Source organism: Pinus tabuliformis, chromosome 1_2, assembly GCF_031772625.1.
Source record: "Pinus tabuliformis cultivar Carrire ecotype Pingquan chromosome 1_2, CPIR1, whole genome shotgun sequence".
Taxonomy (NCBI): domain Eukaryota; kingdom Viridiplantae; phylum Streptophyta; class Pinopsida; order Pinales; family Pinaceae; genus Pinus; species Pinus tabuliformis.
In genome coordinates, this window is record NC_142298.1 from 1,315,064,639 (window position 1) to 1,315,090,009 (window position 25,371).

At 38.0% G+C, this 25,371-nt stretch overlaps 1 protein-coding gene across 1 annotated transcript; it reads left to right on the forward strand.

Moving 5' to 3' along the window:
• The first annotated feature begins 262 nt into the window (after nt 1-262).
• On the forward strand, nt 263-4,569 carry LOC149211056 (TMV resistance protein N-like). Its single transcript, XM_089399176.1, has 3 exons — nt 263-454; nt 3,597-4,222; nt 4,347-4,569. The coding sequence occupies exons 1-3, from the start codon at nt 263-265 to the stop codon at nt 4,567-4,569; spliced, it is 1,041 nt and encodes a 346-aa protein (XP_089255302.1).
• The last annotated feature ends 20,802 nt before the right edge of the window (nt 4,570-25,371 follow it).

A 25,371-nucleotide genomic window follows, 5' to 3' on the forward strand; every position in this document is an offset into this window, starting at 1 on the left:
CACACACACTAGATACCCAACTCTGCAAAGACCTCAGATGGCGAGGTGTGGGAGTTCACGAAAATATAAAAATATATGCATCGATCTGTGCCCCAGTTCACCTGTGATATGCCTATTCGAGAGCACGCTGGTTTGACCACTTTGCACTCTGTGCAGAACAAACAAAACCCAAGACTGGTATTTCAAACCTAGAATCCTTCCCCTCGCTGTATTAGGAGACTCAGGAAGCTGAGGTCTCAGTTAGCAATCCGGTGAAGGGACCATGGAAGCCATTAATGCCATGAAGCCGACGGTGCAGCAGGAAGAGGAGGAGCCGGAACGGGGGGAGGAGGAATTCGGGGTTGATGAGTTTGGGGGACCTCCAAAGTTGATGGATGGACGTAGAGATGATTCAGGGTTGGATTACAGGAAGTTTTTTTCTCAGGAATTATCCGCTTATGTGGCAAAAGGCTCGGTTTTCTATTCATATTATATTTTCGATTTTTTGAGTTTATATTTATTAATATGAATTTTGATTAATAAAATAATTTATTGACAATTGATCACGACAAAAACAGTTTTTGAAAAATAATAAGAATTTTTTTTGTGAGTTCTAATAAACCATATTAATCTTTATAAAAGTTGATCATATAAAATATATTTCGGTTCAATTTGGTCCAACTTGCCCATAACGTGTATGGTTCAGATTTATGAACCAGAAAAGCGCATTAACTGATGCTGATACTCTAATCCCAACAAAGCATTGGATGCAACGCAGTTGATGTTACTGCTGGGATGTTACCATTTTTCCAACATGTAAATGATTCTTTTATTGTAAGGTTTCGTTGAAGACCTCAAATACATCGTCTTAAGGATTCTTTCTTTAAATTAATCATCATCATTATCTTTTATTTGAAATTGATGCGTACTGTTGCCTATTAAAAATTGTAAGAACCCCACTTACCTACTCTGATTATTTTTTCCAAAATTTTATATTGTTGTAAAATTTACGTCCATTGATGCCATTACCAGTTGTTCCCCGTGAAGAGAGTGGGACAAAAGATCCCGTCGCAGTCAAAGCATTTGGTATACGGGGATACGCGTAAAATACTGGATGGCTAAACCGCGAAATTGCCACTCATGGACGTTATTTCCACTTGCTTATTTTTTATGTTGGTTTGTCAGCAGGTTGAATGCATAGGAATTTATATATGCAGTTAAAAATTTAATTTAAATAATAAAAGTGATGCTTGTCTGACTTCCTACCAAAAATTTCACAAAATGTGGACGACTTGAAAAACGCATATCTTATATGGGTGGATGCAAGTTGTTTTTGCATAAAGAATGGGTCTCCACTCCCACGTAAAGGATTCCGTGGAAATCAATGCAGGATTCCGTAAGGAAATCAACGCAGATCTTCCAAACTAATAGTCAATAAAAATCTGGACCACTTGAAAAACGCATCTCTTATATGGGTGGATGCAAATTGTTTTGCGTAAAGAAACGGGTCTCGACTCCCAAGTAAAGGAACCTTATTTGTGGTAAAGCAGGTTTCCGCAACGAAATCAACGCAGGTCTTTTGCAAGAAAACAAGTTTGATGGCATTGTACAGGAAGCTGGTCTTCTGATCTTCTGATTTTTTCAACATTTTGATAATTGATTATGAAATTTGTACAACTATCATAATGTATTAACATTAAAAAGAAGATTTTCAACAATTTGATAACCGATTAAGGCATATGAGGATGTCAAGTTGTCATAACATTTATTTGAAATTGATCCGCACTGTTGCCTATGAAAAATTGTAAGAACCCCACTTACCTACTCTGATTTTTTTTTTCGAAATTTTATATTGTTGTAACATTTACGTCCATTGATGCCATTGCCAGTTGTTATTGTAAGAACCCCACTTACCTACTCTGATTTTTTTTTCGAAATTTTATATTGTTGTAACATTTACGTCCATTGATGCCATTGCCAGTTGTTCCCCGTGAACAGAGGGGGACAAAAGATCCCGTCGCAGTCAAAGCATTTGGTATACCGGGATACGCGTAAAATGCTGGATGGCTAAACCGCGAAGTTGCTTACGTCATTTCCACTTGCTTATTTTTTTATGTTGGTTTCATTGGAATTTATATATGCAGTTAAAAATTTAATTTAAATGATGAAAGTGATACTTTTTCTGAATTCCTACCAAAAATTTCACAAAATCTGGACCACTTGGATGCCAATTGTTTTGCATAAAGAATGGGTCTCGATTCCCAAGTAAGGGATCTTATTTGTGGTAAGGCAGGGTTCCCCAAGAAAATCAATGCAGGTCTTCCAAACAAATAGTCAATAAAAATCTGGACCACTTAAAAAACTGGGTCGATACAAATTGTTTTGCATAAAGAATGGGTCTCGACTCCCGAGTAAAGAAATCTTGTGGCGCAAGGAAATCAACGCAGGTTATTGTACAGGAAGCTGGTTCTTTAGCTTTCTGATTCTCTGTTTTGTTTTTGTTTTTCGCATCTTGGCTTTTTGTTTCTTTTTCTAATGCTATCAATATTGGTTCTTAGTGATTTCTTCTTTGCTTCTTTAGTTAGTGTTGGTCTAATAATGATTTGCCTAATTTTTTGGTTTCTAGCCATATGTAATTTCTCATTTTGTCATTGTACAGGAAGCTGGTTCTTTCGCTTTCCGATTCTCTGTTTTGTTTTTGTTTTTGTTTTTCAGTCTCGTCTATCTTTTCTCATCTTGGCTTTTTGTTTCTTTTTCTAATGCTTCTTAGTGATTTCCTCATTGTTTCTTTAGTTAGTGTTGGTCTAATAATGATTTGCCTACCTTTTTGGTTTCTAGCCATATGTAATTTCTCATTTTGTCATTGCACAGGAAGCTGGTTCTTTTGCTTTCCGATTCTCTGTTTTGTTTTTGTTTTTCAGTCTGGTCTATCTTTTCTCATTTTGGCTTTTTGTTTCTTTTTCTAATGCTATCAATATTGGTTCTTAGTGATTTCCTCTTTGCTTCTTTGGTTAGTGTTGGTCGAATAATGATTTGCCTACTTCTTTGGTGTCTAGCCATATGTAATTTCTCATTTAGTCATTATACAGGACACTGGTTCTTTCGCTTTCTGATTGTCTGTTTTGTTTTTGTTTTTCAATCTACTCTATCTTTTCTCATATTGGCTTTTTGTGTCTTTTTCTAATGCTATCAATATTGGTTCTTAGTGATTTCCTCTTTGCTTCTTTGGTTAGTGTTGGTATAATAATGATTTGCCTACCTCTTTGGTTTCTTGCCATATATAATTTCTCATTTGATTAATGAAAAATGAAAAAAAAAATCGTCAAAAAAAAGGCTTCCGAACTTTAGTCAATAATGTTGGGACAGAACTGATAGTCAATAATGCTGGAAGAAGGGAAAACTGGTAGGAAACTTCATGCTTCCACCGTTTAGATTACCAGATTACGGTATTAGTTCACTATTTATTGCCACTTGGTTTTCTCAAAGGAAATAAGAACCTCAAGTATTCAACTACAAATCAAAGCTGTTTTGTTTTCAATCATGTGCCCAAATATTGAGGTCTTGATACCACAAAAGCTGCAACTGATAGCTTCTCTACTCTCCTGAATCGTTCATAGACAAATATTGAAGTTGAACTCGCATTCTCAATCTCTGCCAAATATATTCGATCTTGGTTCTTTGTTATTCTGTATCCAATGGCACCTGATAACTTCACATCCTTCGCATCCACCTCCAAAACCCCCTCCCATGATGACACCAATAACTATGTGTATGATGTGTTTCTAAATCACCGCGGTCCTGACGTAAAGAAAGGATTCGCTAGTCATATCTACCACCGGCTTAAAGAATTTGGATTATTAGTTTTTCTAGACCAGAAAGAATTGCAACGAGGAGACAACTTGAATCCTCAAATCGAAGGGGCTATTCAAACAACCTCTGTTCATGTAGCCATATTTTCACCAACTTATGCTCAATCAAGATGGTGTCTCCACGAGCTCGTACTGATGAGGGAACAAATGTTGAAGTCGGGGTCAACAATAATTCCAGTTTTATACAAAGTCGAGCCCGCAGATCTTCGGTGGACGCGCGACGGAGATCGAGTTTATGCTAGAGATTTGGGCGTGATTGAAAGGAAGAGAGCATTTGATTCTCAGGAACCACGGTACGACCCCAAGACCATAGAAAAATGGAGGAATACTCTTTCTGTTGTGGCAGATATAATCGGTTTTGAGCTGAAGGACAAGTAAGACCCTCCAATTCTCCCTACTATTTGAGTTTTGTACTTTGCTGGCTTCATAAGTATATCACAGATTATTTATATAGATGTTTCTCGTTAGTCGATTAACTGTGATTTGAATATTGTTCAGGGAAGAATGGCAGCTCGTCCACGAAGTCGTCCAACAAGTTGTGAAAAAGGTTCCCAAACCACCTTTGAACGTTGCCAAATATCCTACTGGCCTCGATGAAAAAATTAATGATGTGGACTGGACATTGTCACTTCAGCGGCAAAGCGAGAAGGCTACAGTTTTGGGAATTGTAGGTCTTGGCGGGGTCGGGAAAACTACCCTGGCTAAACAATTCTTCAACTGAGAGAGATCAAATTACGATCGATCTTGCTTCTTATTTGATGTCAGATCCACATCTTTGCCTTCCCTGTAGAGTAGCCTTCTTAAGGATCTAATTCAATCGAGAGTAGCAATGAAAACCCTAGCTACTAAGGAAAGAAGAGTACGATTCTTTCAACAGAGAGCAGAGAGCACACACTAAATGCACTTTTCCTAAATCATTTTTCACATGCAGTCTAAATGCAAATGCACATGCATGTATTTATTTTTCCGTTTCCTTAATGTGAGAATGCCAAAAAAGGAAAAGTAAGTACAGATCTGAATTATTTTCTCCAAAGCGACACTTCAACAATCTCTTTTCAAAACGAAAGGAAGACTAAGATGACACTTTCAATTTCGAATGGAAAACTGCTTTTGACACTTCAAATATTGACAATTCAAATCAAATACAATGGAAAAAGTACAATCGACTATCTAGAAGAGGAAGACTTTACGACACTCTTCTTTTCGACTCAAAATGACAGTTACGACACTTCTTTGCATCGAAAACGACAGTTCGATTTTAGCTACTCTTGACAAAGGAGGACTGTAAATGATGAAAAATACATAAAAACATTCACAAATCCTGATCAATGGATGCTGAATAATGTGAAGGAAGATGGCTTCAGCAATGATATACTGATCATAAGCAGCAAAACTACTGAATAGAGCTGAAAACAAGGAGGAAAAAACCAAATTCCAGAGAGAGACACAATATCATTCAGTCATCGCACCTGTCCTTCAGGGAAATAGGGATGCATCTCACCTGCAACACACGGGAGGTGCGATGCATACAGGCTGCCAGTTACAGAGAGTGTGATGGGCCAGGGAACGAAACTGAGTTTGGTTTTTGCTCAAAATTTGCAGCTAAGTTCAATGATTTAGGCTGAGCTATGATAGACAGTAAAAACAAAGTACAGGGGTATGATCTTATGAGGTTATTGAGCTACCACAAGGGAACTTAGGATGTTTGCAAGTTAGATGTTTAGTTCATAAACCAACCCAGAGATTGACTGAAGCAGCGTTGATCTACTTTGCAGTTGCATAGCAAAAGCAGTTCGAAGGCTAGCTGGCTTAACTTTAGGCTCCGTCTGTAGTTTATAAAGCAAACAATAATAACAAACAAACAAACTATTCACTCCCCAGTGGAGTCACCATTTTGTTTCTGGGAAAACTAATGTCTTTTCGATCTGCTAGTCCCACTAAGATGGGTAGCTATCTTAGAAACAAACAATTCAAAGTGCTTCAAGATTTCCTTTATGTATGATAGATAAGAGAGAAGCAAAGAGGACCAACATGTATCTTCCGCTTGGCTCCTTGCTTGTTTCCTCTCTCCCTTGATAGAGCTCGCCACTCTTCTCCTACTTGTCCTGCTTTAGAGAATATCTGTAGAGGCAAAGCAACAAAACACTATCAAAGCATCTCGATCTATGATATCATAAACAATGTAGAATCAAAAATACATTGACCATACAATTGCATCTACAAATAACAAGATTCACAAATACACGATTATATGGAGGAAAACTCAAAGAACTTTATTGATAGTAGAAATAGAAGAGAGGATTACAACCCAGCTGTCTGATCCAACATCATCCTCCCAGCATGAAAGCCCTCTTCACCTCATGAAAAGCAAGATCACTCAACAATACAATGTTTTTTCTCAGAGAGAAACCAACAACACTTCCTTACAAATTATAAAATTCCAGCCTCTAGATCTCTCAGATGAGGGATCCATTTATAGATATTTGCAGAGGGGTGAGTCAGCTTCTGGGTTTTTGATTAGTGTCATTTCACTGATAGTTCTTGGTTCCACCTGGAGATTTCTTTGATCTCTTACTCATCCCTGGGCGAATTTAGAGAGGCAAGTGTCATATGAAAAGTTTCTAGAAGATTCTTTGTGTTTCCACTTAGCAAATTGTCTCTGCCATTTGTCTACTCTCACTCATCGCACCCCACAAAAGGCTATTTCAGTATGCATCGCACCTGGCTAGTGTAGCAGCCAGTATGCATCGCACCTTGACCATGGAGCAATCTGTATGTTCCAGTTTTGGCCAGTTCTGAGTGGTTTTTCAGGTGGAACTTCTAGGAAATGATGTAATCAGTTGACCATGATTCTCTAGGGTGTGAAACAACACTTTTAGGGGTTTAAGAGCCCTTGGTTTATCGACATATGTGATTGGGGTTGCAGTGCCCAAATATGTCTATAACAACACCCAGTGCATAACACAACACCATACATACTCTTAAATCCAGTGTATAACATGGCACAACACATATACGTACACAATGTACATTACAAGACATACATCGGAACACAACGTGAGACACCACAAAATGCATACACATACACCTGAGATACAACATAACTCATATGTCTATACTTGATGTACACCACCACACAATTGATCCAGGTGGATATTGGTGGCCACCTACCAAGTCCACTTGGACCCTCACCATTGTTTCTTTCAGCTTTTCAGTTTCCTTAATTGTAGCACAATTTACTATTTTTAGCAGTTTTTTGGGTCTTGAACTTCCTGAGCCGTTTTGAGGCCCTAAACGACGTTTTTTGGGAAAACTGGGAGCAACATTGGTTTATGGACCAATGTTTCTCTTCCCAAAGTTGTAGTTATCAGATAGATCTTTCTAACAAGATATTGTGCGCGTCAAACGAAGATCATATGCCAAAGTTACGACCCCAGGAAGTTGATGTACCAATTTACCCAAACGGGGCCTACAGTTTGGCGTTTCATCTTCTAGGGTTAGGTTTTTTTATGTTTAGGGTTTTCCATTGTTTCTCAACAATAAATAGACCTTCAAGCCTCATTGTAACACTGTTTAGAGGCATGTAGTCGCCACATCTCTTCTCAGAGATAAGATAACATCACCGTAGCTGGTTTATTTCCATTGCTATTGGAAAGCATATTTCAGTATTTTACATTAATGAAATGAAGTATTATTTCCACTGCATCTCTGTATTTATGGTTATCTCTGTGATTTGTTGCGTTTCTGTTTAAATCTGGATCAGTGGTATCAGAGCGGTCTACTTTTTCTCTGTTTTTCTATGCATGTCCCAAACGAGGTCGGGATATAGGGAGGTAGGGCTTGACCTGGTCGAACCTTTGCAAGACCAGCCTCGCAAATCTCGACGGCCTCCCATGGCGGATGAAAAAAAGATGAGGGGGCACGAGATCCTATCAAAATCTTGCTCGAAGAAGCTCCCGAGTGACAAAGGAATGCGATGATGGACAACTTTTCCCAGATCCTTCAGCGGCTACCCAGGGGCGACACATTGACTTCCAACAACTACTTTGGAAATGCTACACTATTTAAGGTACAAGTTAATTTTGAAATCCCCATATTCGAGGGTCAGATAGATGCAGATGATGTCGATAAATGGTTGAATCTGCTAGAGGGTTATTTTTCTGTTCATTATTTTTCCAGTCGGGAAAAGATTATTTTCGCTCTTCTAAAGGAAGCCCCCCTCGTCAAGGACTGGTGGGAAACCTACTGCGAGCAGAAGGATGAAAGTATAGTCTCACTATTTTCAGCTGCACCCACTTGGGATTCATTCTAGGATGCCATCAAGGAGCAGTACTACCCTATCAAAAGCTATGAGGATCAATACATAAAGTGGACCATGCTGTGGTAGGGGAGGGACCAAGACGTGCCAAAGTTTACCAATATTTTCCATACCCTTCGCACAAAGTTGGGTATCAAGGATTCATAGCAACATTTACTACTCAAATACCGTGGTTGCCTGCACAAATACATCTAGGAAGAAATAGAATTCCTGAACATCCCCTTGCTCGACACAGCATACCAATATGCCATCAAGGTCAAGCAAAAGTTTAAACAGAAGAAGCGAGACTTTGGATCTACGAATTCGAAGCAAGGGAAATGTGCCCCCAACTACAGAACAGAGGACAAAGCCAAGGCGAGGCAGCCCAAGACAACCCGTCAAAGATGCAAGAAAAGAACAGCGTCGTGAAGCCAAAATAGGACACAGCAAAGTGGCGTGAATTCCATAAGAGCTCCACCCATAACACAAGTGAATGTCGGGCCAAGAAGTCACTGGTGGCCAAGCTAAAGGTTTTAGAATCAGATGCATGTTCTGACTCTGAGTCAGAATCCGACAAGGGGAATGGAAAAGGGAAGCAGATTATCGATGCAGAGCCCAACGCCAATGTTGCCACCACAAAGATACAAAAGTAGGAACCTGAAGATCCAGAGGAGGAGGATCGTCTCTTCCACTCCTAGATGTGGGTAAAGGGATCCCAGCTACAGTTCATTGTCGACTATGGAAACCAAAAGAACCTCATTTCGGTAGAGGTTGTGAAGTGGCTGGGCTTACCGACAATAGCACATCCACAATTGTACACCATCGGGTGGCTTCACCAAGGACAGGATCATTGCATGAGCCAGCAGTGTCACCTCCCATACAACATCAAGCCCTTCACAGATGAGGTATTGTGTGACATTGCTCCCCTTGAATTTCGTGATGTATTATTAGGACAACCATACTTGTTGAAGCGACATGCTGTGTATGAATCAAGGCCCCGTGTTGTTATTGTTACTTTGGGAAATAAGTTGTATAGGATATTGGAGGTAGCACCGCCTACCACCATCTCTTTGGTTACTGCAAAACAATGTAGTAAGCTCATTTCCAAAACCAGGAAATTTGTTTTCCTGATGATATGCCCTCAAGGAAAAAAGAAGACAGTGGCCACGACCTCTAGACAGAGCCCCTCCGCACGACAACTACATATGGACAAGGTCGTGGAGGAGTACGAGGACATCTTCACCTTCCTCATAGGGGTTCCTCTGCATTGTCAGGTCAAGCACTCCATCAATTTGAAGTCAGGATATCACCAGGTACCAATCGAACCCTCCGATGTGTGGAAGACTGCCTTCAAAGCCAAGGAGGGCCTTTTTGAATGGTTGGTTATGCCTTTCGGATTGACAAATTCTCCTGCAACCTTCATGAGACTAATGGATGACATATTTTGGCCATTCACCAACTCATTTGTGGTAGTATACTTGGATGACATCCTGATCTTTAGCCAGAGTTGGGAAGAGCACCTCCACCACATCCGACAGGTTCTCCAAACACTGTGGCAATGCAAGTTATGTGCCAATTTGGAGAAATGCACTTTTGGCATGACCCAGGTTCATTATTCAGGATACATTATTGATGAAAAGTGGTTGCATGTGGATCCATCCAAGATCCAAGTCATTTGGGATTGGCCATCTCCAACCACTCTGACAGAGCTCCGTAGCTTTTTAGGTCTTGACAACTTCTACTGGAGGTTCATGTTGGGATTTTCTCATATCACTTGGCCCTTGAGTCAAGTCACCAAGGGAGGAGTGAAAGCAAAATTATTTTGGTCTGAATCTTAACAGAAGGCATTCACAGAGTTTAAAGATTGCCTCTACATGGAACCAGTGCTCGCATTACCAGACTTGCAACAACCATTTGAGGTCGAGACAGATGCCTTTGACTATGCTATTGGGGCAGCCCTTACTCAACACAGGCATCCAGTGGCCTATCACAGTGAGACACTTTCACACACAGTCCAGAAGTATCCCACTTATGACAAAGAGATGTAGTCCATTATGCAGGCCTGTTGACAATGAAAGCATTACATTTTTGGGAAGGAAACAGTCATCCACATGGACCACCAACCCCTATAGTTCATACATACCCAAGGGAAATTGCAGAATGATCGCCATCAGAAGTGGTCCACATACCTGCAATAGTTCCATTTGAATATCAAGTATAAGAAGGGCAGCGCCAATAACGTTGCAGATTGCCTTAGTTGACCATCGATCATGGTGTTAACCACTGTGCTCAACTCTTGTGGGCACGAGACTTTTGATTGGCCACTTCTCTACAAAAGTGACCCGGAATTCGGCCACACATACCAGACACTCTTAGAGGGTCAACATGTTCCATATTTTCACCGCCAGGATGCCCTGTTATGCCACTTGGGTCACTTTTGTGTTCCTTCAAGCGAGTGTTCCAAGATGATTTGGGAAGCACACTACAGTCGGGCTACTGGGCATTTTGGGGTTGAGAAAATGGTGGCAATACTGCAGAAGTATTACTATTGGCCGAATCTTCGACAGGATGTCAGGAAGTACACCAAATCATGCACTACCTGCACCATTACCAAACCAACCATCAAGAAGCAAGCCCTTTATACCTCGCTGCCTACCCCTAGTCGACCATGGGAATCCATCTCCGTGGATTACATGTTAGGCCTTCCTTCCACTAAGCATGGAAATGATTGCGTTTTTGTGGTTGTTGACAGGTTCTCGAAGATGACCATTATGGCAACCTGCAAGAAGAATATCACAGCAAAAGCCACTGTTAAACTCTTCTTTGAACGAGTGTGGGTACACTTTGGGATCCCATAGTCTATCACCTCAGATCAGGACAGTAGGTCCCTCAGTACATTTTGGTCTAGTCTCTGGTCGATGCTAGACACCAAACTCACTAAGTCCACAACCTTCCATCCTCAAACTGATGGCTAGATAGAGGTTGTCAATAGGATGATCGTACACATTCCGCGCATGTACAACACAAAGCATCCACGCACATGGGACGAGATCCTCCCCTATGTTCAACACAGCTACAATTGGGCTCTTCATAGCTCGACTCGCCACAACCCTTTTCAGGTGGGCTTGGGATTCCAGCCACTATGTCCCATTGATGTGGCCATGCCATTTGCAGCTACTCACGCAGATTCGGCTCATGTCCAGTCTGAAACAGATAAGGAAACCAGCTTCATTGAGCACATCCAACATATTTGCCAGCAGGTCCATGACATTCTGGAGAAATCAAATGCCAAGTACAAGCAGCAACATGATCAACATCGGGTGCCACACAAATTTCATCTGGGCAACAAAGTCTAGTTGCATTTGCAAAAGGAACACCTTACTGGAGCCTATCGGAAACTCAGACCACTCTGATATGGTCCTTACACCATTACCAAGGTTGTGGGAGACAATGCATTTGAGCTCAACATTCCCCCATTCCTTAGCCTGCACCCAGTGTTCAATGTGGACTGCCTTCAGCCATACTTTCCACCATTACTAGACACATCGGACATTGCAGAACAACTCATACCCACAGAGTTAAATCTAGATTGCATGGAACAAGTTGCAACTGATCGGATCATGGACACACAAATCAAGCACACTCTCTAACGGAATATCCAACTGTATCGATTTGTCAAAGTAGGCCAACTCCTTCACCAGGGCAAGTGGCTCACTAGGGACCAAGTTCAGCAGAAGTTTCCTCATCTCATGGAGGAACTCAATGCAATGGGAACCATTGCTTCCTAAGGGGGGAGGAATGATCCAGGTGGATATTGGTGGCCACCTACCAAGTCCACTTGGACCCCCGTCATTGTTTCTTTTAGCTTTTTAGTTTCCTTAATTGTAGCATAGTTTACTATTTTTAGCAGTTTTTTGGGTCCTGAACTTCCAGAGCCGTTTTGAGGCCCTAAATGATGTTTTTTGGGAAAACTAGGAGCAACATGGTTCCAAGGATAAGACCATGTTGCTCTTCCCAAAGTTGTAGTTCTCAGATAGATATTTCTAATGAGATATTGTGCACGTCAAACAGAGATCATATGCCAAAGTTATGACCCCGAGAAGTTGATGTACCAATTTACCCAAATGGGGCCTACAGTTTGGAATTTCATCTTCTAGGGTTAGGTTTTTTGATGTTTAGGGTTTTCCATTGTTTCTAAACAATAAATAGGTCTTCGAGCCTCATTGTAACAAAGCGCAGAGGCATGTAGTTGCCACATCTCTTCTCAGAGTTAAGCTACCTTCGCCGTAGCTGGTTTATTTCCATTGCTATTTGTAAGCATATTTCAGTATTTTACATTAGTGAAATGAAGTATTATTTCCACTGCATCTCTGTGTTTATGGTTATCTCTATGATTTGTTGCGTTCCTATTCTAATCGGGATCAACAATACATGTACCCACACATAGTACAACGCAACTAATACACATGTCACGATACCGTGACAACACAACGCACATACTTATTACCACAAGCCCGTAACACAACATGTACAACATGTACATGGCACCACCTGCACAACATGTACACAATCCCATCTGTACACTGCACCATTGTACAACATGTACACAATACCACATGTACACGATACCACACGCACGACATGTACGCAACACCACCTACACATAGCACCACTTGTACAACATGTACAAAGCACCACATGTGCACAACACCACTTGTACAATCATACACACCACACCATATGTACATAGAACCATCTATACCCAACACTGAATATACAACATGTACATTATATACAACCTATGCACAAAAATAGTACCTCACATCCAAAACCACACTATCTCTACCAAGAAACCTTGCTTCCATTGTCTTATTCATGCTTTATCCTAACATGTCGTAGGCCACACTGATTTCATTTCACTGATGTATCCTTCCACCTTACTTGTCATAACATAAACAGAGGCATAATACAATAATACAATATAAATTCATATTCACATGATACTGACCTCATATATTTGTCATGACTACTCTTCCCACTTGATTCCTCATAGCTAGGAACTTCTTCATGTCATTTTCTTGCATAAGAAATCATTCTGCCACAAGAATGATTCTTGATGATCTATCAGACAATGACATAGATACATGGATACATAGATAGATATACGTAAACATTAGCATAAACAATCATGATACTGTCAGACAACGATAACATATAAACATCAGTATAATCACGATCACAACAAAATTACTATATATTATAAGATCAAGGTTAAGAGATCTCCCTTTACGTGTGAAACATATGAAAAACATTGAGAACAACCGTTCCCAACATAGCCAAGGCATATGACACCTCAGGTATGTTTACTTTACCTTTTCCTGTTATCTTTCTCATGAATATACTGCTAGTGTCCATCTACGCCAATGGACCCAACCAACCCAACCGACTGTCATAGTCTTACCTTTCGTTGCGCTTACTCATGCACCGAGCTTCATTTAGGTTTTACCTGTTGGGTACCATATGGATCTCCCTAAGCTCCATTAACTTTCTTCTTTCCCAACCAATTATCAAGACTCAAAAAAATAAAGGAAAGACCGAGAAGAAAAGAAGAGGAAAACCTTGGAAAGCCAACAACAATATGACACCATAAATAAAGTTCCATGATCATGCACTATACGTAACAAAACTGAAAATAAAGCGCAAGAAAATCACAAAATTCCAGAAGCACAAGGCTAACAATAGACACCATGAATCAATCCCCATGGTTCCCAATGACTTCAAAGGAAAGCTCAACCTAAGCCTTCTTCAATATTTCATGGCAGTCTCTTGCCATGCAATCCCCCGCATCATACTTCCATCAACACATAATGTCAATGCATAACTAAACATCACAATACACTAGTTACCTTACCTTGTTGTTCCAAAAACATTACTTGCAACTAAACACATCCACATCATCTCTCAAGGGACTCCAATTCCCTTGATAGATCCACCTATAACTAGAGACTAGCTAATATACTTGTCAAATACATGTTCATGAATATAGCACATACCCACATAATTCCGACGAAATCAAGGGTAAGAAGACTTCTTGTATGCAAAGCATTCATTCGTTTATAATTAGGGTTTCCAAACATAGCCAAAGGAATTATTGTCCAATTCCTTTCTTTGACCTTTTTCTTGCTACAATTGAGTGTTACTATGCATTTTCACATCACCAACTATTAGTGATACAAACACGTCAACTATTACCTTGTCAAGATAATACCAACATGCTTCCTATAACTACTCACACATGTCAACTACATGTTCCAAATATGAAGACAATCATATCTATAAATTTGAAATCAACATTTATCAAGACTAACAATCATGTCATAATCCATAGTCAACTCATAGTCATTAGACATAATGCTACAACTATCAACTTCTTACATGAAAGTACATATCAATTTTCTGAACACATATGTATTCATACAATCATCTTAAAACAAGATCATTTCTTCATGCAACCCTCTAGACTCATACTCATATCATGCAATTAATAAAACATTCAAGGAAGCTATGAACACACCATGTCAGCTAAATCAACTAGACCACATAATCAAACAATCAAGTACCAAATATACGGCATAAGGAAACTCATACCTTGATGTATCTCAGGGGAGGCGATCTTGTCTGCGCAATCAATCTTGGTTAGCACGATACAACTTCACAACATATCAACTCAAACATAAATCATGATATCCATAACAGTAAATAACTAACATGTTCACATTGTAAGCTCATAAGCATTTATCGTTCATGCATAACAATCACATATGTACTATCAGTCTAGATTAGTACGACATCATATCACAAATATGTCGGCTCACAATGTGAAAGAGACGGAGTTTGATTTGGAGTGCACTCGGGAAACCTTCATGGAAGCTATGAAGAGCTTCGTTGATGCCCCCACTTCAGGAAGCAAAGATAGACCGAAGCCGAAGATGGACCCATCTATGCTCACAATGTTCCTGGAAACGTGTATGAAGTTACTACGTGATAGTAAGGCTGTAAAAGGATTACAGGAGAACCGTGTGTAGTCCAGAAGATTGGAAAGCATAAGACAAGGACGGGAAGAGAAATGAGACTAACCGTGTAGATTAGAGAGTATGAGATGGAAAAAGTTATCCTAGATTTAGGATCGGATGTGAATGTTCTTTCGAAACAGACATGGGAGAGAATGGGGAGACCTACACTATAGTGGTCTCTAATTCAGCTGCAAATGGTGAACCAACAGAAAATAATACCCATGGGGCGATTGCAGGGAATAACCATGGATATTGAGGGAGTGAGCGTGCTAGCAGACTTTGAAGTGATAGAGATTTTTTATGAAGATAATCCCTACCCCGATCTCTTAGGAGTTGATTAGGCCATTGACATGAACGGGGTGATTAATCGGGACTGATAGCAAAGTCTTTGTCATCAGAAAAGGAAGAGTTAATATCCTAATAAAGAAGGGGAAGAAGAAATATATCTCTGATGTTTACTTTGTCCTCGGTCTGAAACATAATCTCATGAGCATTGGAGAGCTCATGCAGAAAGGCCGCAATGTCTTCTTCAAAAATTATGTGTGCACAATTTTGGATAGGCCTCCAAGTAGACATTTGATTGCAAAGGTTTAGATGATAGAAAATAGAATGTTTCCCCTAAAAATAATATCAGATTTGCAGAAAGAAGGTGCACAAGCACAACTATCTATGAACTCACAAGAAAATGGAAGAAAATGGGCAGCTATCACACAAGTAAACTTTCAAGCAGAGGTAAAAGATGAAAACTAGTTATGGCACTTGAGATTTGGACATCTCAACTTTGAAGGTTTGAATTTGCTGCATAGAAAAGGCATGGTGAAGGCACTACCACTCATAGAAAAACTAGACAGCATATGTGAAGGATGTATCTTGGGCAATCAACATAGAGAGACATTTCCAGCAAGAAAGTCAGTGAGGGCAAAGGCACCTTTAGAAATTGTCCACTCAGATTTATGTGGACCAATGCAGACACCATCAATTGGTGGCAGTCACTATGTACTAACCTTCATAGATGACTACACAAGGAAGACATGGGTCTTTCTCCTAAAATAGAAAAGTGAAGTGTTTGAGCGCTTTCGCCAATACAAGGCTCTTTTTGAAAATCAAAGTGGACACTACATCAAAGTCCTTAGGACTGACAGAGGTGGAGAATACATCTCAAATGACTTCCTTCAATTTTGCAGGGAGCATGGAATTCACAAGCAATTTACAACAAGATATACACTGCAGCAAAATGGTGTGGCAGAAAGGAAGAATAGGACCATTATGGAGATGGCAAGGAGTATGTTGAAAGCAAAGCATTTGCCAAATGACTATTGAGCTGAAGCTGTCGCTTGTGCAGCATATATCTTGAATAGATGTCCAACCAAAAGCGTCCAGAACATTGTTCCTAAAGAGGCATGGAGTGGAAAAAAACAAAATGTCACTCACATGAGAGTTTTTGAATGTGTGGCTTATGCACATGTCCCGGATGAGTTGAGAAAAAAGTTGGACAACAAGGGGGATAAATGCATATTTTTTCGATACAGTGATGAATCCAAGGCATACAAACTTGACAATCCATTAACCAAGAAAGTCATAATCAGCAGAGATGTGCAGTTCATAGAAGAGGAAGCATGGGATGGAATTTTAGAAAAGACAGTCAATGTCAAAGCATGCATACCACATGAGGACAAAGAGGAATTAACAACAACAAGTAATTCCTCAATAGTGACTCCCTCTACTCCTATTCAAGCGCAACAAAGCAGGAAGCAAGCAACGCCATCAACAAATAATAGGACAGTTTCGCGTAGCCAAGCAAGTGCTTCTCCAAGAACAATGCGAAGCGCGACACCAAGTCACATATCAAGCCCATCTTCAATAAGCACAAGGAGGCCAAAATTCATAAATTTAAATGAAATTTATGAGCAAGATGAAGTTGATAGTAGCACAGGTCTGAATTCCTTATTTGCATTATTTTGTCATGTAGATGACCCAATCCACTTTGAAGATGCAGTCAAAGAAGAAAAATGGGTTGCGGCAATGGAGGAAGAAATAGAAGCAATAGAAAGGAATGACACATGGGAGTTAGTGAGCCTTCCAAAAGGAAAACATGTCATTGGAGTGAAGTGGGTCCATAAGACCAAAAGCAACATTGAGGGAAAGATTAAAAAGCACAAATAAAGGCTAGTTGTCAAAGGATACAAGCAGCAACATGGAAGAGATTACGCAGAGACGTTCGAGCCAATCGCGAGGATGGAGACAATGCGAGCAGTTGTGGCGATTGTCGCACAGCATAAATGGATAGTGTATCAGATGGACGTAAAGTCAACATTCTTGAATGGAGTGTTGAAAGAGGAAGTGTATGTCAAGCAACCACCTGGTTATGAGATTGAAGGCCAAGAAGACAAAGTATATCGGTTGAAGCAAGCACCGCACGCATGGTACAACAGGATAGATGCTTACTTGTTGGACAATGGTTTCGACAAATGTGACAGTAAGCCTATTCTCTACATCAAAGAGAGCGAAGGTAAGATTCTCATTGTCGTCTTATATGTAGATGATTTGATTTTTACACGCAATGATGATTTTCTCATCACTAATTTCAAACAAGTCATGAAGAGTGAATTTGAAATGACTGACTTGGGATTGTTAAGATATTTTTTGGGCATAGAAGTGAAGCAAACAGAAAATGGCATTTTTATCTCTCAAGCAAAGTATGTGGCAGAAATTTTGGAGAGGTTTAAAATATAGAACAACAAGTCCGCACCAACTCCAACTGTCATAGGGTTGAAGTTGAGCAAAGAAGATTGTAGCAGCAATGTCAATCTGACATTATACAAAAGCATGATAAGCAGCTTGATGTATTTGACCGCCACTAGGCCAGATATAATGTATGTAGTAAGTTTGGTGTCAAGGTTCATGGAGACACCCAAGGAGACACATTGGCAAGCAGCGAAAAGGATTTTGAGGTATGTCAATGGGACAAAATAGTATGGCATTTTGTACACAACAACAAGTGATTTCAGGCTGGTTGGTTACACTGACATTGATTGGGCAGGTAGTGTCGATGATAGAAAGAGCATGTCAGGATATGTTTTTCATTTGGGTTCCGAAGCCATTTCATGGCCCTCTAAGAAGCAGCCAATAATGTCACTATCAACAGCAGAAGCTAAATATGTCGTAGCAACAGTAGCAGCGTGTCAAGCAGTTTGGTTGAGAAGGATGTTGAGGGATCTTCGTCATGACCAAGAGGGCGCGACAACTATTTTCTGCGACAACACCTCAGCAATTACATTGTCAAATAATTTTGTCTTCCACAAAAGGACCAAGAATATTGATCCTAAATACCATTTTATTAGAGAGTTGATTAACAATGATGAAATTGTGTTGCAGCACTGCAAGTCACAGGGACAATTTTCTGATATCTTCACAAAGCCATTGGCAGGTGAATGTTTTGTATATCTCAGAAATTGTTTGGGAATTGTCAATGGTGGCAGTTATGATTAAGGGGGAGTGTTGGAAATAATAATCCCAACCACCGCAATAAACAGCCTGACAACAACCATACTTGTCAGACGTATTTTTGTAGGTTGCGTCTCTGCTTGAAGATAAAAGGACTGAAGCCAGACGCGAACCATTCAGAAACTTAGTAAAGGCATTTAAAGAAGTTATGTACTTTGGTAAACAGATTTGATAAAGCATTCATTCAGCGGCCATTGCCCATACTCCAGAAACACCTGCGCGGTTCTGAACACACTCAACAACAACATCATAATAATTATTTTGCTCTGTCATGAATTAAATGTAAAAATTGTATGTTGAGTTAAATATGAATGTAAAACTCATTTTGACAGTGTAGAGAGGTTAGAGAGTCAGAGAGTAAAAAAAAAGAGCACAAGTCTCCGTGGAGAAAATGGTGGAGAAAATTTTGGTGGGCGCGTGAAAACAACAATTACTCTGTTTTACTGTGTTATTCCGCGTAAGTTTAAATCACTGTAAAACTTTTATTTTACTTGGTGAATGAGCCGCAGTCTCATGTAAATGTATTTTCATGTTTAAGAAATGAATACTAAGTTTTAGTGTGTTTCTCCAAACCTATCTTGTTATTTTTGTTGTGAGTATTCATTAAGTCTCTGGAATAGTTCCGCGGTGCATGAATTCAAGTGCGTAAAATCAGCTTCGCGGTGCGCGAAATCAGCTCCGCGGTGCATGAACCTAGCTTTGCGAAAGTCAAAATACCTCTGCCCCTCTGCGAAAATTAAATTTCCCAAATATTTTTAACACAAATCGTCGATGGCCTCACGCAGTTCTCCCGACAATGTTGACCCCCTGCTCGATCCTTCAGTGCAACCAAATCACCGCTCTCCCGGCGGTGTTGAAAATTTGTTCATCGGCATGTGCTACGAGCTATGCGCAACACAATGGTGTTCCCTTGCTCTTATGTTGTGTCCAAGGTGTTGTGATCACCACACAACCTTTTCTTTCTTATTGCAACCTGTCTTGACGTAGAGATCCGCGGTCTTGTTGAATGTCGTGGTCAACCCTTGGGTATAGGCCTGTGACTAATGCAACCACACAATTTTTTTTTTCAATTGTGAAATCCTTCACCTCAATATAAATCAGAATCATCTCCTCGAACTGGTAGCGGAAACTTCCAAAAGAGATCAATCAGGGTGATATTAAATACCACCGAACATGGAAATGTTAGAGTGAGAATAAATCTCACTAAAGTTCCGTGCTTAAAACCCTCAGGCTGGTAGGAACCATAGCTCTGATATCATTGTAAGATCCCAAATGTTAGAAAATTTTAACGGATATAACACACTTTATTGTTTTAATATAAAAAAATCAGTAAGAAACAAGAACACAAACAGGGTGTGGAAATGCAACCCTTTATTTATATTATTAACTGACGAAAATAGTGCATGCCCATACAATGACATGCATTGTTGTTCATCAAATGAGAAATCAAAGACAATGGAGCACAATCGTGGACCTTGGATGGATCCACCAGAAAAATTACACCCACTAGCTTTTCTTCCTTAGATCAAAATAGAACTGACCTCACCAAGTTCTCAACAAAGACAAAATAGATAGACAACTCAGGATGCTCCAAATGCCTAGCTCCTATCCCCTTTCATAGGCTTGATGGAATATCTAAAAACCTTATTTTATTGTTTTCCCTTAAAAGATGAAGGAAATAAATGGGTAGATACCATGGTAAATACCATAGGCAGATTTTGTCCAATTAAACTATATCAAGAAAAAAAAATATTTCATAAATAAGCGTTGGAGACATTCACAAATATATTGTGATAAAAAGAGAATGCAGAAAAAGATTTAGTGGATGATTGGAAAATATGACGTAAAATCATGTGATTTTCCAAGTCTGGAGAACCTGCAATGGATAACTAAGAAAACATTTAAATTGCATTTTTATATTTCATTATTGCTTCCCTTAAATAGATGGAGATTTGCACTACGATAGAATACAATATTCACAAGTTTGATGTTTGTGGCAATGACATCCCAATTCATAGCCAGTATAAGAGTCTATAGGAGAATTTGCAAAGGATTGGTACATAGTCGAATTACAAAAAGTGCATATAAATTGGAAGAAGATGACAAGTTGATGGATGGACATGTAGAGGGGATTAATGGAATACATAGGTGAATATTTAATAGAAGGTATTTAATGATACACAAGGAAGAAGGATAGAGACGAAACCCATTATTGTTCTTCTAAGACAAGAACCTATTAAATGCATCTTTAAGGCGAGAGGCTCAATCTACAACCCAGTATGAGGGGATGTGTAAGTATGAGGGGATGAAAAAGGATAGAGATGAAACCCATTATTTTCCTTATAGGACAAGAACCTATTAAATGCATCTTTGAGACGAGAGTCTCATTCTACAACCCAGTATAAGGGGATGTGTAAGTTTGTTCTTCTGTAGGTGCCCCTTTAAAATAAAAATTATGTTCTAAATAGAAAAATAATGTCGGCTATAATCTAAAAAATAAATGAATATGTTGTAAAGTAATTAGAAGTAAAAAAAAATGTGTGAATCAGATGTTTAAATCTTATACTTTTCAAAAATATTTCAACAAGATATTTAAATAAACTATTTGAAGATCTATGTTAACTAAAACTATTTGAAGATCTATGTTAACTAATTTATGTCGATATCAACTTCATATATATCTATATATAGAAAAAAGAATCAAGTTTTTATAGTTAAATTTTTTATTTGGTCCTATGTATACTATATTTAGCATTCTAAAATACAATTTAAACAATGAAGAAATTTGATCTCTCTTGGCTCATGTTAGATCTGTACTTAAGATGGATCTAATTATAACAGGTTTTTACTTGAAGTGTAACTTGTATTTTCCATGGAATTATGAAGCAAATCAATGACCTTGATTAATGAATTGAGCAAAAGCTAAGTTATGTGCAAAGTTATGCTCTTCATTCTTTCTATCAAAATATGCCTTCCATTTGTTGCAATTCACTATATATAACATAGCAACCTAAACATTAGACATTTTTACACTTTTCCGGACAATTATTCTGATTAATTTTGGTAGAAATTTATTAGGGAAATTTTAGAATCTTAAGTTTTAATGTTGTAATATGTAGAAATAGAATGTCCTAGGAGCTTTTCATAATGTTATCATAAAGAAAAATAAAAAACATCTAATAATCAAACTCTTCATTTATAATTAAGTGTCAAACGTTTATAAGCATAACAAATTATAATGAAAATAAATATATTTAAAAAAATATTTTAAAAAATAATGTACAAATATAATTAAATAAACATAAAACTTATAATGAAAATAAATTTATTTAAAAAAATATAATTAAAAAACAATATACAAATATAATTAAATAGAGGAAAAAAAAATTAAAATAAAAAATAAAATAAAAAGCCATAACATGGTTAACATGTGAAAGTGTCCAATCACTTGCAAAGGAGGTCCAAATGGAAGGTTGCAAAAGCCACAACCATCATTTTCGGAGACCACCTACCCTTAAAAATATCGTGTTCCTAAAATCATGTCGAATTTTTGTAAAAACTAAAGGATGAATCCAATCGCTAACGATTCGCAATCTAGCTACCTTGTCAACCGTTACCCATTGATATGGTCCCACTCAAATTTAATTCTTCCCTGTATTTTTCAGGAATTAACATTTTCTTTTATAATTAAACAATGTTCATCTATCTTAATTAATCCATCTTTTGATTCTGTAGATGAATTAAAGAAAAGGAAGATGAATTAATGTTAGTTTTATATATATTTTGCTGGAATATAGCGTAGTTGTCAAGTTTGATAAAAATTCTAATGCAAATTTTTCAATTCAGGAAAAAAATTGATAATATACCTTTTTTTTTTTCTAGAAAGAAAATCATGATATTATATTGAGGATATATAAACATAATGTTCAGATAGATCTGAAAGAGTTTAAAGAACTCCTGATAACTACCGATAGACAGCATCTCAAAACCAAGTTGAGCAGATAACCATCATGTTTGAACATGTTCACAATATTTTCAGAAAGAAACAAAAACCATTGAACCATTCAGCTGATCGGATGATAAAGAGCAGTGATGGATGATAGAACATATTTGGCGGATAAAGAAGAGTCCTCAAATTTTTTTTGATTCCGCCACCTCCAGAGTGACCAGATGGTGATGGGGAGAATGGGACGGAGAGTCTTTTGTGGCCCCCACCAGACAAACGCTGCATCCACAGAGATGAAGTTAAGATGTTGAAAGGAAAAAAACTGTGCAAGGTCATACCAGATTTGTATGACCTTGCACAGTTTTTTTCCTTTCAATATCTTAACAGTTTTTTTCCTTTTTTTGGATATATATAATTTCTCTGATTTGATTTTTTTTCTTGTTTATTTTAAATTTTAAATAATTTCTAATAACTCTAAATAATATAACAATTTTTTAATTACAATTCTAAAAAAATCCATATTTTCTCCTTCCTCCAAAAACTTAATCTAACGTAAATTTTTAATTTCAAAACTTATTTTTACAAATTTTTTACTTAATAAATAAATACAAAATAAAAATAAAAAATAAAAATGAAAAAGAAAATTTTACAAATTAATAATTATTTCTATTTATTTTCTTTAGCTTTTAAATACACACAATTATCTATATGGGTTCAGGCCTTAACATTCTATTCCCGCGCATTCCGAGCATAGTCATCTCTTCTCAAAGACATACCTAACAAGTTCATATCCCAAGAAAATCCAGCAAACCCTCTCTCGAGCACTCCTAACTCCTTATAAAACAACCTACATTCCTAACTTCTTATAACACAACCTACATTATGAGTATTGTTTTCTTTTGAGGACATGCTCGAAAACACCAGGGATGAATAAAAATTCATCGAACAATTCACCATTCGGATTTCGGATAGTATTGACGAATTCCCATTTTTTTTTCTTGATTTTCTTGAATTTGGTAGTTACGGAAAATAGTGGAAATTTTGGCAAGATTTTAACAAAATTTTCGTAGAAATTTTGGAAAGTTTGGATTACAACTGTCAAGCTTCAGGGTTTTGGGTGTCCTAAAAGTCTTTTATGGTTTTGAATCCATTTCCACCATCAAAAAATGATTTAAACTTTTATGGTTGGATTGTTGAAAAAAATGGTCGAATTTCAAGTAAAAAATGTAGTCTTCTTAGATATATATATATATATATATATATATATATATACTTTTTTCATTACCATGAATATAATTTTTTTCCCTCTCATAAACATGAATGAAAAAAGAAAAGAAAAAAAAAGAGAAATCTATTTATATGATGTGCTTTTATTTATTTGTTTTTTGTTTTTGTTTTGTTATTTATTTAGTTATTTATAACTCTAAAACTACTTCTACGTCGCTAACAACTCATGTAAGGAAACAAGTTAACGATAGAAGACCTAGAGGCATCTCACATGAGTGAAAACTTTCCCTCTTGACATTGATGAGTTGTGTGGTTTGCCTTGAGTAATTACAAATGGCGTGGTTTTCCTTGAATAATAATGATGAGTGAACTGGCATTAGTGAATAAAAACCAATGATGGTTGTCCCATCATTGGTTATACGCCAAATCATACTGATGCATCAATCATATATTACATCACACGTGTGCATACTCTCATCCCTCTGTGTAACAAATTAACCACATACTATACTCATTACTCATTTTGGCAAAATATCTAGTCTCTTCCCAATTCAATGTATTGGCCTAATCAAAGCACAAACTTGTGACCGAATCAAATGAATCATTTGCATTGATTACTGCACACTCCTTTTGGTGACCTATTCAACCATACATTAATCATTTCATTGAACTTTTGATGACTAGAGAAACACAGAGCAGTGACCAAATCAAACACTCATTCATTACATTCATTTCATTGACCAAATCAAATGTTAATGACTAGATCAAGTGCATTTATGAAATTTCACTCCGTCTTAGTGGTCAAATCACTGCAATACCTTGGGAAAGCCCATGGCTTTCCTTTTCCATGTTACAAGATGCAATCGTTGATTACCACTAACTAATTTGGGTTACAGACTCTAATTTCCCAATGGAAATCTATGCTACCAATGCTGCAAAAATTGATTGCTCATTGTTAACCGGTGTCCATTACTTAATATGGGGAAAGCTCAAATTTCTTCACCCAAATCTGCAACCACCTTCAACACCTGCATCATTACACCTCTAAGTATCATGTCAAGAACCTTTGTAGCTCCAAAACACATCAACCATTATGCACAAGATGGATCATTCATCAAACATCAATGCCAACACCATGTTGCAAACAATTTCTAAGCTTTTACCACGTAAATCCTTGTCTAGTTTGGATGTTTCTTCGTTTTCGTGTTTCATTATCTCTATGCATCTAAATTTTATGTGAACTCAACCAAGCTTAATGGTATTGCAACACAACTAATGAATTCCTTTTTCTCTACAATTGCATTCCATTTCCTATTCACCTTCCTTTTGTAGGTTAGAGAGATTTCTAGTCATTCTTGTACTTAGGCCTCTTCACCTATAGAGTCTTTTTTCATGCCCCTAGAAATCTATTATGGGTGTAGCATTGCTAGTATTTTACTGGTTTTTTCCCTCCTCTAGGACTTTACCAATCTGCCT